At 34.8% G+C, this 16,234-nt stretch overlaps 1 protein-coding gene across 1 annotated transcript in view; it reads right to left on the bottom strand.

Annotated features, from left to right (window-relative positions):
• The window catches only part of LOC114251560 (uncharacterized), a 53,227-nt gene extending 42,417 nt beyond the window's left edge, over window positions 1-10,810 (bottom strand). Inside the window, exon 1 of the mRNA XM_089736787.1 lies at window positions 9,726-10,810. Within this exon, the coding sequence (XP_089592913.1) occupies window positions 9,726-10,524 (799 nt within the window). The 5' untranslated portion in view covers window positions 10,525-10,810. The remainder of the gene's footprint in view (window positions 1-9,725) is intronic.
• Between the last annotated feature and the right edge of the window lie 5,424 nt (window positions 10,811-16,234).

The raw sequence follows: 16,234 nt of genomic DNA, 5'->3' as shown, positions 1-16,234 counted from the left end.
AAGCTGGCTAGGCCGGCTCTGGATTATGCAACGCATTATACAAGTACGTCTATATGTATATACCCATTTGAATAGCAGAATCGATCCGTCGGGCAGCTCGTGAGAAGTCATACTCCGATTACAGTGGTTTGCCACGCTAAAGTGCTACTATAATAATTACTTGATTACGTATAGCATTGCTTTCTGTAGGCTATGAACATATCAAGATTATAAGACTTACTGGACTGCTTACTGGTGGTAGGACCTCTTGTGAGTCCGCACGGGTAGGTACCACCGCCCTGCCTATTTCTGCCGTGAAACAGTAATACGTTGTCGTTTGAAGGGTGGGGCAGCCGTTGTAACTATACTTGAGACCTTAGAACTTATATCCCAAGGTGGGTGGCGCATTTACGTTGTAGATGTCTATGGGCTCCAGTAACTACTTAACACCAGGTGGGCTGTGAGCTCGTCCATCCATCTAAGCAATAAAAAATAAGATATATGTCATATCCATCAGCTTAAGAATATATTCGTCTGTAAGATTTCAGCACAATAACATTGTTAACTGGAATTTTTATGAATCACATACAAGATTTAACTGATGCATTTGACGACTCGGTAAATTTGACTATAGTGTGGTGTATTGTTTTAAATTCTACAATAATGAATATGTACATTACTTGTTATTTTAAAAGCTTGAGTAAAGTATAACATAATTTTTTTATTATTTTAAAATCTTTTTATGGAACTATGTTGTTCTGTGCGCAAACCTCAAAGATACCTCTTTATTACCACTACCAATGTTTTTTTTTTCTTTTTACATATAAAATATCATTGATTTACTATACATATTTTCTTCTACAGCCAGTCCCGAGTTATTTTTTTATTAATACAATTTTCGAATTTGTTCTTTTCTTTTAATTGCCCTTGTAGGCAGACGAGCGCACAGCCCACCTGATGGTGAGTGGTTACCGTCGCCCATGGACTTCAGCAATGTCAGGGGCAGAGCCAAGCGCTGCCTACCGAATGACGTCTTCAATAAAATCCTCAAATGACGTGACGAAACAAATTATAATGCCACGCGCTATAGTGTCAGGTGTATGAAATAGCACTACCGCTTTCTCCAGAAAGAAGTGTCTAATAATTAGATAGATGAAAGTTAACGATTCTGTTCTGTTGCCCACGAGTGTTTTGATTGCGAGCGAAGGCGTGACTTGTCGACACGCGCAAAATTATTGCTCGAGATAAAACATTCGATCAGTTAAGATTAATGAGTTAAATCGAGAATGATTAGCACTTGTATGTTAAGAAAGTTGGAGATAGAGGTTGAATTTGTTCATTAAAGCACCTAATATTCATGAAAACGGTAATTGAACATTACGTCAAAATTTGTGAATTTAAATATTATCTATCCATAAAATCAGAAGTCTTGCACCAGCGGCACATACCGTTCCATCATCCACTCTTGTGAACACAGCTAAAATATTTAATTACTGAATGCTCTAAATAACAGCACTATTACAAAATCAATTAAAATTTAATTATTTAATACTTAATTATGTATTTTAGGTAAAACGAGACGGTGCTGTCATAACTGTTTTATGGATTGAAGCGCGAATAGTCTGGTGTTTACAATGGTATCTCGCGGGATCGCCTCAGTGGGTCCCAATTCCGCTCCGGTGGTAGATTCTGCGCAGCACTACTCTTTTCGTTTTGGATCCTGCCGATTCACTAACGGTTCTTTTAGGTACCTCAAGCACCGGTCATCGTTCACGTCGAATCCGTTGCTTGCGACGAAGGGCTCGACGAGTAAATTAACCCACAGACATAGCGCACTGAGTTTCTCGCCGGATCTTCTCAGTGGTTCGCGTTTCCGATATATTAGATTTTGCAAAGCACTGCTCTTGCTAGGGTTCGTGTTAACAACGTCGTCGGGTTTGAGCCTCGTGAGCTCACCTACTAGTTAAGGTTATGCTAAAAGAGCCTCTCAAGGCTACCAGATTAGGTAGGAAAAAAAGAAAAAAGTGCTCGCGCTACAGCTAGTGTTAGCAAATTCTCTCAGGTTGAGCCGGTGAGCTCACCCGCCCGTCCGCGCCTAGCTGGAATAGCCCCTTGTATTTCTTTTTTAGTCACGAAGAGCTTTGAATCCGTAACAATTAACATTGCAGGAAAGAGATAGATCATCTTCCAATCTCTTCCAAGAACATCAAGCGTTTAAATCTCAGAACTTTATTAACAGATTCAAATGATTTTGTCCAATACATATGGCCTTTAAACTTCCTCAGTAAGCTTGGTTATAAATAAATAAAACAACTCCGTGATTGAGAATGTTTGTCAAACTCTTCAAATGTATGGCGTAACCCGACAAATTGTGATAGCGTAACATTTTAACAATAATATTAACAAAAACAACATTTGTATATTTTGTGTAAATGTATTCTCGGCACATAATTTTCTATTCCACCTTTTTTTTTCGAAATCATCAAATGCACCGGTTATAATAATGTCTGGCTTTATAAAAACGGAGCGAGTCCCACGGGGCGCCTATCCCAAAAGGTAATCGCTCGGAGCCTTGGAGGCTTTACTTTTTTCTTTTCTTTTTCGGACAAGGTTCAAAGCGGCCAGCTGCCAAGACGCAGCTGACTCAAACTATTTTAGTGTGAGCATGTTTTAAATGTCACCTGGTAGAATAAAAACTATTGAAATAATAGTTGCGTGAAACCGACCGTACTAAAAGGTAAAAATTTAAGAGATGCTCAAGATTACAATATTCGATACGATTTGCCAAACGTTTTACAAATTACTCAGCTGACTCATTTCGTTGTACCTGTTCCGTGGATTTTAATTTTAGTTTATGAATCATCAAACCGCTGTGTTTTGAATCAAATAACGCTAAAATGACAGCGGCTTTGAAATGATGCCGTTTTAAGCGCTTTATGTGTAATGTTTTCATGGTGGAATTATTGCTTTTCAACAAATTATTCATAATTTCTATTTCGAAAGAGTCGTTACTACATAATTCGCTATCTATAAAAGTTATTCACGAGCTTGTGGGAATAAAAATATCTTGTGCGATTTATTTAACCAGATTCTTTTGGAATCAGTTCTTGTTGCTTTACATTAGATTTACAATAAAAAGAACGCCTTAGGTATAATAAATATCAGGAGAATGTGATAATGACTGCACTGTACACCAATAATGATGTTTAATTAGTTAAATACCAACATTGTTAACTTATCGGTTTGTCATTCATGTTGAAGTAGGTCAAATAACTATCTAGATCGGAGGAATGTTGAAAAACAATTGCTTCATCCATTAGACATTTTTTGGGTAGTTTTGTCGAGTTTGACCATGGTTTTTGACTGAGACTTAATATAAATGTTATAAGAAATATTTTATTTAAAATAGTGCACTATTCTGAAAACACGTCATCGAATGAAAACAGATAGAGTTAAATGGAAATACATTCTTCCGTTTGGACTATGACGTCACATCACAAAAGTACTGCTTAGCTGTGTGGGTACTCCGAAAATAAATTTCGTTTCCTTTGAAAGTGATGCATTCCAATAATGCCACTGAGTACACTCGTTTAAAATAAAACACGTGATTTATGGACACTGTTATTGCACTTACAAAAATATGTTGCAACTTTCTATCGGAGCTAGGGATAGTATGATATTCATCGATGTTTAAGAGGAAAACATTGATGTTAATCTATCTAAAACATCCACATATGATTGTTATGAAAATTATAATTATTTTTTTAAACACGTAATTTAATCCAGTCTTTCATTTTTTAAAGCAGCACCTCATGTTGACAATACTTTTTACATGATTTAAATGTACTTATTATGTTAGTAAGTCGCAGATATGGTTTTTTAAGTAAATTTAATAAGTTTACCAAAAAATGTTGAGAATGGTTTTTTTAATAATTTATTACAAAATGTATCCATTTCATCTGTTGACTGACTAGAGGTCCCGCAGTAGTCGAAATTAGATTATAATTAATTGGAATTGTAAGTTTGTACACTATTATGATTGTATTTTATACTTCTATAATCACAAATTTCGCCAAGGCTACACTATAAAAAAATATTAATAAAGACAAACGATATGTATTTAATCTATTCTCAATTTGACCACAGACGTCAAGAACAAAAGTTTGACAATAAATAGTATGCATGCGTGCGTGCGTCAAATACATGATATGTAGTGTGTGTAATGTTTTCTTTATTGATTTAATGTATCTTTTATGCATTATTTAAAAAAAAATATTAGCATTGTGCACTTCTTCTCTATATTCTTTATAAGTGTGGAAAATTTCAAATTCCTCCGTCCGCGCAATTTTCGTAAAAAGGGGTACAAAGTTTTTGCATAATAGATACTATTGGTCGATGTTTTTCGAATATCGAACAACCCTAATCGGAGTGCAATTGGCTTACTGGAGCGAGTTCCTTAAAACACTATCGGACTGTTTGTTAATTTGTGACCCGAATTACAGCACATTCCCAACGTTCCCCTTTCAATAGGGCTGCCTCTTCATCTGCCATATTCGTTTTGAACAGACTTTATAAGGGATAAAATACTTTTTTCTATAGCTAAATTTACATATTATATCTTACTTTGAATAAAAGCATTTGAATAGTATTTAGGTTCTGGTTGAACGTAGATTTCAAAATGGAATATATGGTTTTGATTTAATATTTAACCCACTGAGTTTCTCGTGGATCTTCTTAGTGGGTCTCGATTTCAACATGGTGTAGGTAGATTCAGCCAAGCACTGCACTTGTGAGAGCAGGGATTAGCAAGCCCTGTTACGCTCAGCTCCGTGAACTTGCCTATCAGCTAAGCCAAAACCAAAATGCCCCCTCGAGGCTAATGATAGTTAGGTAGGAAAAAAAGAGAAAAAAAGATTCAATATAGTTTGACTCAACATTTTGATAACGTCATCATAATATTGACCGCTTAACTTAAGAATAGAACTACATACTTTTATTTTTAGAACGGCCATGATCATCTTAAATGAAAACTTTTTTATTGTTTACGAAAAAAGTGTACCAATTTTGGGTTTGCATTTTGTACATATGAAATGATATTTTTAACTTTTTTCCTAACTAATTCTTGGTAGCTTAAAGGGCTAACTAGGCGCAGACTTGTAGGTGACCTCACAGGGATCAACCTTTTCTAACACTATCCTAGCCTTGCTGAATGAATCACCGAGCAGATCCGGTCACCGTATACAAATATAATTTACGTGCTTAAAAACTTATGTTTCGTCTTGGTGTCTATCTCTAATTACCAAAACTAGTGGCCACTCAGTCCACATTCGACTATAATTCACAATCACAGATTTCGTCAAGACTATAGAAAAATAATGTTAAAAACAAACAATATTAATCTATTCTCAATTTGACCACAGAGTAACAATAAACAAAAGAGTTTAAATGCGTGTGTGTCAAATAAATGGCAGTGTAGTATGCATAATTTAAATAAAAGACTAGCATTCTGCACTCCTTCTCTATATTCTCTATAAGTGTGGGATATTTCATACTCCTCCGTCTGCGCAATTTTCGTAAAAAGGGCTACAAAGTTTTTGCTTCACGTATTAATACATAGATGAAAAATATGATTATCATCCTAACTATTTCTGCTGAGAAGTAACCATGCGTTCCGGCTCGAAGAGTTAAACTTTATCCAATACAATTCAGACTTAGACCTCATGTTTCAAGTTGCATGGCGGAATTCACGTTGTGATATCCACGTACCGGTAGCCGCTATGTTTCAAGTTGCATGGCGGAATTCACGTTGTGATATCCACGTACCGGTAGCCGCTAAACACCTTATGAACTGTGACCTTGGTGGACCATTTAATGCTATAAAAAGGCCTTTTTTCCTGTAGCGAAACTATAACACAGATATGTGAGTAAAATCAACAAAATATCTACCTACTATACTGACTTCGACAAATTACTTGAATTGACTAACATGGATTTCCATTACCGCTTAACACCATGTGAGTCGTGAGTTTGTTCGATAATCTAGTGCAATAAACAAATACTTTACGCCTTACCCAAAAATGTATTTCAACTATCTATTTTAGGCTTATGCACATGCCATTAACACTAAAATACTCTGACAAAATGGTGTTGATACTTACCTACTATGAAAACATCTCACGTAATACCCACACGTTATAAAGAATAATAAAATTATTTGTGTTAATTCTTACACATCAAAACATTATAACTGTTTATTTGATTTCAGTTTAATTCACCTACTCCGAGTTATAAATAGCCGGGAGGCCATTGAACCTATCGACTACGATTTTTTTTCTTATAATTGTTGTTTCAAGACGGTTACGAAATTAACGTGAGATTTGAATTTATAAAATAAATGAAAATATAATTCTATTGGTACTCAGTATGGAAGAATAAGACAACTAAGATCTTTAAATGACATTTAGTTAGTGTTCAAATAAACTCTTCTTTCAAACTTAATAATAATATTTAGGAAAAATCTTTTGAAAAGTTCTTAATTTAATAAAGATAAGGTATATTTTGATTCCATTGCTACCCTATCCAGTCATTTCACAGCGGTGAAGGAGCAATTTTTACATACTTTCATTGTTATGTTTCATTAGTTCTTCGTTGATCGCGAAACGTGACGTAGGTTTCAAACTACTAGAACAGAAACAACTAGAAGGTCCAAGGAATAAAAAATACTAGGAACCATATTAAGCGATAAACAGTAAATATTCTGCAAACTAATGGTCTCAGATGAGACTATTCATTGAAAAGACAACGTATTTTATTATCTAAAACGTATGATACCTAATTCGCATGCGAATCGTGTAAACAGCGAAAGCACATTGTCTGAGACTTTCACATTAGTAGGCAGACAGCCTTTCGTTAGAAGAAAATCATCCGTATAATACGTAATACTAAGAAAATAAACATGACCCGTCACACATTTTTAAAGTATTTATCTAAAAACTGTTTAAATAAGAATATCTATTATATGCGGTATATTATAGGTAATTAATTGCGAATTTGAATTAATACATTCAGACGCTTAACTTAGAAATAAAAAAAAAACTCAATCACAAAATAATGTTACAAAATAAATTACAAGAATGAAAGAAGACGTTTACAACAAATAACGGCGTCAATTCCTTTAATTAACTCACCATTAAGAGAGAGAGATGAGTTAATAACTGTTTTATCTGAAATTCTTATCGACCAAGGGCGCCCGAGGTTATGAGAACTTTCACTAAAGTTTGGCTTCCCATTTTAAAGACATTGTGGTTTTCTTTAGACGGCTAAATAATAATGGAAGCTTATTTTCTCGAAATATAAAACTCGAAGGCGGAGTAAAGGTTTTAACTGCGCCTCAATATTTGCATTGTTCGTAAAGATTACATTGTACTGTGGGTTGTTAAGTTTATTATATGTAACCGGTTAACCACAAAATGTTCTTGCTTTCACGGTTTTTATCGTCACAACGTCTTTCTGATAGTGGATCACGTAATCATTTCATTGTCCATTATATTTTGGATTATTCTAACATCATACATTCATACATTAATATGAATTAATGGGGGTTTAGTCATCGTTTTATGTATATTTTCCTGGCAACGTTTTGATTAATGAAGCCGAAGTGTCAGAGGTCTCCTTTGTTCTATTTTGTATTCCGAGTTCCGTCCACTGTAGTATTAATTGGTCTCGGGATAGTCACTACATTTTAAACAGGGTCTGTGACCTTTTGTACGTGCAGGTATGATGGGAATCTGTGGAGTTTTTTTCTTCTTCTTTTTTTGGATATATTATTCTTCCTTTGTCTACATTAGTTAGGTGTGATTTGAATTAGTAATGTACGACCAAAAAATCACGTTACCCCCCATACTTTAAATATAAAAACTGGTAAATTTAAACTTATAATTCCAAATGAACCGATCCGACAATCATTGTTGGAAATCATTTCAAAATTTTATTCATAAAACCTATATCCCTCCGGTTAAAGATAACATATCAAAATGAAGCGATTTCAGTGATACGATCATGACGAGAAAAAAAAACCGAAACTGCTCCAAGTAACATGTTTGTACTGTGATAAAAATAATAGTAAAAAACGATTGAACTGAACGACACATGTAATGTATTAAAAGATATAATAGATGGGTAATTAACCAAATGTAGCTAACAAATGTAACAAAATTAAAAAAAAAGCATTTAAAAGTCCAATAACTTTCGTTTTGCGTTGGAAGGATAACTGGTATCGCCAAGGCCTTTCCAGTTTCGTTAGGACGGGCGAGCATGGACTCAGCCAGGAGGGGTGGAATTCGCTAACAGCTGCCCGAGCGCTTTCGAAGGCCTTACAGCCCAAGGACAGCAAGGGGGAAATGTTAACAGTCAAGGATTCGTTTTTAATATGAACATGTACAATATACATATCGTCTTCTCGCATTAAAACTGTATAATCTCAAAACTTACAAATTTTACAGGAAAGTGTTTTAAAGGTTTAACATGTGATATTTTTAATATTAATCATCTTTGCAACATTTATATTTTGATATTTTACCAGTTACATTATCTGTCTTTTAAAGTAAGATAAAGTTATGTATTAATTTTGTTTATGGTAGTAAAAATAAAGGTAAACAAAAAAAAAAATTAAATTAAACTACGCTCTTTTGACAGTTTTATGAGAAAAATACTGGTGATTCCGATATTAATTCAATTTTGAATATGTTTAGAAATTGTACACTTATAATGCAAAAAGACGATAGTCAACTTTTCTCGAAACATATTTTATATTGATATTTCTCAATAATAATTACGATTAATTAATGTATTAAACAAAATTATATTATGTATTAAACAAAACACAGAACCCTAATAGTACCGTGGCTGATATCATCAATGATACAATTTAAATCATCGATCAAATACAACAATAATATTGAGGTTGTTCGTTACAAATCGAAATGAGAAAGCGTAACAAGAATTTTAAATAAGTCTCGGGCGTGGAGCTACGTTCGTCTGAAACAAGTTCTTTTGTTGATAACGCTACAGAAACGTCTGGCCTGTGTCGTTGACTCCAGTTGCATTTTTATTGTACACTATGTTATAAAATATTTAGCGTATTATACATTGTTATTAATGTCTAGTTCAACTAGAAGTAAATATTTTATGGAGCGCTCATTTATTTTATTCCGTTAATTTAAAATATGTAGATCTAATTACTTAGGTATCTAGTGCAACCGATTAGACACCAATGTTATTTCATATTACATAATGAAAGTGACATTTCGTATCGCAGATGGGTAGGGTAAAGGCACAATAAATTTACATTAGATAAAAATATTTAAGCAAAGACAATAAAAGCAAATTTATTTAAGATAATTTTAATGTTTACTGAAGTATGAAACGGTTTTCGGTAACTGTATAATGCTTGTGGCGCCATTGCTAACGAAATAAAAATGAAAATACTTTGCTAAGCCAGTACGATAACGTGGTGCCGTCGTGCCGCAGACGATAATTTAGCCAGTAATCACTTCAATTATCTTATGAAATCAGGGTCGCAAGCGATAACTCACTAGTCACATCGGTCTTTGTCTTGATTGTCAAACTATTTTCAATTTACATAACAATTAGCGCGCTTATTTAAGCCGAATTTAGAAACCTTGGTTTCGGTAGTTTTTTTTGTGTGGAAATTATTGTTTATAAAATTGGTTGCTTTTGTATCTTACCGTTGAATGTGTCGTATGCTGTTGGCTGATATTCTTCCCGGAACGTGTCCTGCGCGTATGCCGCTATCAAAGAACTTTTGCCAACAGCTCCATCACCAACCAACACACACTTAATTTTTTGTTTCTTTCCACCTTTCACCTTCCTTTTGTCTCTTATTTGAAACATTCGATTTAAAGTTCGCCTGTTCTTCTTGTCCCGCACTGCCCAGTCGTTCACTTTATCACAACAGTTTAAGTCCTCTGAATCATCATCGCGTATCACAGTACGACCGTTCTCTTCGGTCACTTCGGAATAATCGTAATCATCGTCGTCTTTTCTGGGGATGGGGAACTGACTCGGACTGTGTATTCCGAAAACAAAAGGTCCGTCGCGTTCCGGTGGACGAGTGGCTATCCCGTTTGCTGGAATCGGAGGTTTCGCATAATGCACTGTCGGAGCTCGGTATTGTGCTGTCGAGTATTCCGTGGGTTCGTGGTTATCGAACCTGAACACGAGTTCTGCTTCTCGTCTGTCCAAATTCAATTCGGGAGGAGTTACTTTGTCTTGAAAATAGCTGATTTTCTCTCGGGCACGTGACTCCTGCAGCCTCTTTTCAAGTTCGACATTCGATGGTTTCCTGTAATCGGTTCGATAATCGGGCAGGTTTCTCGGCGCCGGCAGAGGCCGGTGTGGGCCAATGTCGCGGGGCGGTACGCGCGGAACCACCACCGGAGGCTTTTGCGGTTCCGCCAACAATGGTCGGCGTGCCGACAGATTTGTGTTCCTGTTGAACATAATGCCTTCCAGGCTAGGAGACATTTGTACTGTCACGAATGTCTACCAACTAAAAAATCACCGAAGCGTGCGTTTGCGCACATCACTCGTGTTTTATATTTCGTAGGATTGTTCGAAAGTTACGCGCGACTCTAAACTAGCGCTCCAACAGAACGTACTCTCACGGCGACGTTCGGAGCGCGACTGGCAAGGCAAATGATTTTCAAACGAGCAAATTCAAACAATTCAACAAAAGATAGTTTTAGCCGGAGCCGCACCGAGCTAAGGCCCGACTTGCGAGCCGTGGAAATGACCTGTTGCTTCTGTTACCTGTTCAGGTTCGAACGACCGTTCTGCAAGCGAGCAGCTGCTGCTTGAACAAAGAGCGTCACATGTCCCGGCGGTCACATTCGAACCCATTCAACAAAACGGATGATGAATGAGCATTAGCCTCGCCACGACGCGACGTGTTCTGTTTACACAATTTTCATTGTTTATTTATAAAGTGCGCTATGATATAAATGAAATAGCAAGACATCATTAATTTTCATACCTTCATTCATGGAGGCACCCACCGAGATAGGCCTGATTCAATGCATTAAATTAAGTTTAATTTCAAGTCAACCAGTATTCGGGTGCGGACATAGACATAGACATAACAGTATTAATCGATTGGATTCATACTAAAAATTATTGTTTCTCATAAAATGGACACAGAACACGTTACAAAATGAATTGTTTTTAAATTCTATAACCTAAATATGAAATAGGTAATCGTGTCTCGCAACATTTTTAATTTCAAATTATTAAATTAATAATTTATAATTAAAATTGATACAAATTGCGTCAGTATTTCTAATTTTCTAGGCATAATACTTCATGAATAACTTTAAGTGAAATTTCAGAGATTATACTTTCATACAAGTAGGTACCTCAGTTGAAAACCAATAAAAAAATCCCTGGCAGTAGGGAGTACTATAGAACCGCAGGGGTAGGTAGCACCGTCTTGCCCATTTCTACCGCGAAATTGTCGTATTCCGGTTTATGGTTTCCGATTGAGGCTTCGACCTTATTTCTCAAATGTGGCGCCATTCACGTTGTGAGGTCTATGGGCTTCGGCAGGGACGTCTTAAACTAGGCTGGGGCCCTTGGGCACACAAGAATTTGAGGCCCTTTTGGAAAGTAAAAAAAGCGAATTATAATAACATTTTTTTATTGAGTATGACCATTTATCATAGGTAAATGATATAATAATATTAATTATATTAGAATGCTGCTGGTTTTTTGGTTACGATTACGGTAATGGTTTCTTTCGGGATTTCTGCATCGATATATTACCACTGGTGGTAATATATCGATGGATTTCTGTTGAGCAAAATATTCCATTATATCTTTAAAGTCCATTTTTTGAAGGATATCACTTTCTATACCCATAATTGACAAACTACTCAGCCGTTCTTGTAACATTGTTGTTCGCAATTCATTTTTTATTCTTTTAAGCTGCGAAAATGACCGCTCTCAACTACAATTGGTAACCAAATTGTCGGTTCTTCGGGGCCCCCTGGGAATGGGGGCCATGGGCACGGGCCCCGTGTGCCCTTATGGTAAAGACGGTATTGGGCTTCGGTAACCACTTTATAACAAGGGGGCCGTGATCCCGTTCGTCCATCAAAGCTGAAGTAATATAAGTATAATTAATCAATGTAACATAGCAAAAATACACAAAGTATAATAAAATAACTTTATTACTTGACTTTAGTGGAAGTTTAAAATAAATAACCGTTTAAAAAATCAAAAAAACAAGAGAGAATTTATTATATCTTTAACTTCAGTTACAAAACTGTGGTTTCTTGGTTTTTTAAAGTACCTATTCTTTGTTTTAGCTTTTAGTCTTTAAAGACAATAATTTCATAGTAAATAGAAACTATCTAGCTATCGTACCTATATCAGGAGGGTAGAAGGGACGTAAGGAGTAGGTAGTTCTAGCCTTAGTACGTGGCACAAGACACAATCGTGTTTTCAACGTTAATCCTGAGGATCAGGATGATCGGACAATTTTAAATTATTAAATTATCATCGGTTATTGATCAGTGAGCCAAGTTTCAAATCAATACCACATTTTGAAGGGGTGAAAATCACGTTCAAAGATTCCATTACATACCAAACCAAGCCAAAAAGATGGTATAATTTTCAAGGTTATAAAAAAGCTATTTCACAGTGTTGCAAAGCAATAAATCACATTGACTTACTGTTCGAAAGTTATGAACGATAACAGTAAGAAGCATCACCTCATTGTATTTAAAATTTCTGCTCAAGGAGACAATTAAGGTGGCGCTTTAGTAGCAAGTGGAAAGATTTTTTTTGGTAGGTAGCAGGCTTGGCTCTGCCCCTAGCATTTCTGAAGTCCATGAGCGACGGTAACCACCCACCATCAGGTGGGTCAATAAATAAATAAAATATTTTACAATTAGCACTTTAATCTATTATGAGTAGGATATAAATTAAGAAGGAAAGAAACAGTGCCTGCTTAAATAGTAATAAACGTACATAATAGAGGAAATTTTAAATACTGCATATTTTTTATCTACACAAATCACGAAAAAAATATGTTTATTTTTAACCCAGCTGAAGCACTCTACCACTACTACCACATCATTTTAGCGAAAACGAGTAAGAAACCTAATACTCAAAAAACAAATTTTTGAGAATTTATTGAGATTACAATTAACGATTTGAAGAAATTTTTAATTTTATTTCATTTTCCTACAATTCTGTTCTTTCATGAATACTAAAAGGTTAATAAGCCAATTACGTTTAAACATGAAGATACACTTAAATTATTAACAAAATAAAACCGTTCTCACAACTCAGCCTGACGTACCCGCCAAAAAATCTACCATTTTATCATAGACCTATATATATATATTTTTTTTTTATTTTTTTTTTTTTTTTTTTTTTTTTTTTTTTTTTTTTTTTTTTTTTTTTTTTTTTTTTATTGCATTGCTGTGTGGACGAGCTGCCCCACCCTTCAAACCGAAACGCATTACTGCTTCACGGCAGAAATAGGCGGGGCGGTGGTACCTACCCGCGCGGACTCACAAGAGGTCCTACCACCAGTAATTACGCAAATTATAATTTTGCGGGTTTCATTTTTATTACACGATGTTATTCCTTCACCGTGGAAGTCAATCGTGAACATTTGTTGAGTACGTATTTCATTGGAAAAATTGGTACCCGCCTGCGGGATTCGAACACCGGTGCATCGCTTCAACACGAATGCACCGGACGTCTTATCCGTTAGGCCACGACGACCACACCACCTATATAGACTTCAGTGCATTTTATTTACTAAATCCTGTTTAATAGACGCCAGTGAGAGGTCAATGTCATGAAAATATGTTCAATTTTCAACATACAACATGATACTATCGAATTATCCCTCAAGACGTCAAGACAAAGACCATAGCAGGAGGCAAAAAGCATTTGTTACGTTTGCTTGTATTCTTCTTCCTCTGTTTCTTTAGTTAATTAGGCTCCCAACGATTAGATAGGGGGAAAAATTAACAATGATGTGAAACTAAATAAGATGAAGTTGATTAATTTCAGACTTTAACTAATTAGCATGAAATTAATAGCATGAACTTTTTCAGTGGACTTTTTGGAAGAATCCGTGAAGCTATGGCCAGTGACTTTGTTTCAATTTTCTACATGTGGGCACTTTCACAAATGCTAAACCGTTAATAAATAATTCACACAACTTAGTTCCTCCTGTTGCCGATTTGTTGTTGTCGATTAGGTAAACACTAATAATAAAATAGTAATGCCCGTATCTTTAGACGTTTCGTAAAATAGTCCTCCACTCTTAACTCATCCGATGATGCTCGAGAATTCCCTCCAAACTTACTCGAATTTGGTATTTTTAGTCGACCATTACAATATTCCTCAACTGTCCTCGAGTGAGGTAATAATGATGAAAATTTGATCAAGCTAGCATCAAACCCATAGAGTTCTGTAGTCTATGGTCATTGTTTAATGTCAAAGTCAAGCTGCCGCTGTCTGTTTGACACTAGATGAACTTGTTTGATGTTTTGGTTGCTGAGTTATTCGCATGGAGTTACTATTCTAACTGGAGTGCTTACTTGGTTTGACATAAAAACTAAAAATATACTTTATCTCTATGGCTTAAAGTTTATTTTTAAATAGCAAAAGATGTAAGGAAAAACGGTCTGAAAAGAGAATGATTATTAAGTGGTGGTGTCCCTCTCGCACATTTTACAAACAAAAAGCAGTGTAGCTAGCATAGAGGATTTTCCACAAATTCTCGTAATTTGGACCCCTGTCTTAGTTATCAAAAATGGCTTTTAATGGTTAGTGGATTTTTTAGTAGCTTGGGCGTTGTTGAAAATTATCGAAAAGGTTAAAATCAATCTACTTTACAGGATTGTAAACATTTTATGACAATAATATATCTAAATAATATTATTTAAACGATGTGACTTATACTTAACTAGAAAATGTTGCGACAATTTAGAATTTCCATCAACGTCAAAAATTAAATTGGTTCAAAAGAAACGTACAAAGTTATGGTGAAATTAGTTTCTGATGATGACAATTTATTAAAATAAATTATATAAGAAGTATTGATTATATGATATATATTGATTTTTAATAGAGCATCATATATTAATAAAGCTCATTAACAAAATAATTATTGTTCTATAATAATAAGAACTCTGTTTAATGGAAAATTTAATGGTTGGTACGTAGATTTCTGATGGTTTACATGTTGAATTTGGTGGGAAGCCAGATTATTTGTTGGCATCACCGAAAAAGAGCTATGAATGGATCAAAAGAAAAATGGCGTCTATTTACGTTTGTAGTTCGAAGTTAAAAGGGCACTGATACAGCTTGTGGCTTGTTTTTTTTCGAAAATCGTGAAAGTTTCCGTGTAATCATGGTGAACACTTGTATTGTAAGTGGTTGTAAGCGAGAATCATCTCCAGTTTGTGGAATATCCTTCCATATGTCACATTCATTGATAAATTTTTACTAGTGTGAGCATATATTTTTAAAATGTGAGATATTTTTTCTCATTATAATATTTAATACCATTTGTCTTGTAAATTGTACTTAATCTATGTCATATACTAAATTTGAAAAAACAATCGTGAAAAACTATAATTTTGCAATGTATTTTTCATATTACAAGAGCCACCACGTGGTATTTTTTGAACTTTTTTTATTGTATTGAATAACGTTGCACGCAAGCATATATATCATTTGCCTGACGTTAAGCGAACGAGGAGTATCTTTTAGTAAATATGACGTTGGAATTTCTGGAAAATGTCCTATATAAAGGTCAAACAAGAGGAATCAAGTACTCAAATGCAAGAAATAAAAAATACCCCGAGAAAAGCAAAATTACGACAAGATTTTAAGGTTTTGAAACAAAAACTTAAAAGTCGCGAAATAGTGATTGTAAATATAAAGTCGATTTTAGATTTATTAAAGAAAAATGGCGATTTTTAATTGAATTGAAATTTAAATTGCGAAATTTTAATGATACTCATGGTTCACTTAGATATTGATTAAAATAAATTATGTATTTCGGTGAAAAAAAAGAATTTACATAAAATAGAGGAAATATTATATTATAAGACTACAGAAAATTAACTGAACTTAATAATAATAATATAACCAATATTTTGTAAATAGAGATCAAGTACTGTGTGTATTGTGTTATCTGTATTGACTT

Source organism: Bombyx mandarina, chromosome 22 (genome assembly GCF_030267445.1).
Source record: "Bombyx mandarina strain Sakado chromosome 22, ASM3026744v2".
Lineage (NCBI taxonomy): Eukaryota > Metazoa > Arthropoda > Insecta > Lepidoptera > Bombycidae > Bombyx > Bombyx mandarina.
Note: the sequence above shows the minus strand (reverse complement) of the source record. Positions and strands in the feature narration are given on the sequence as shown.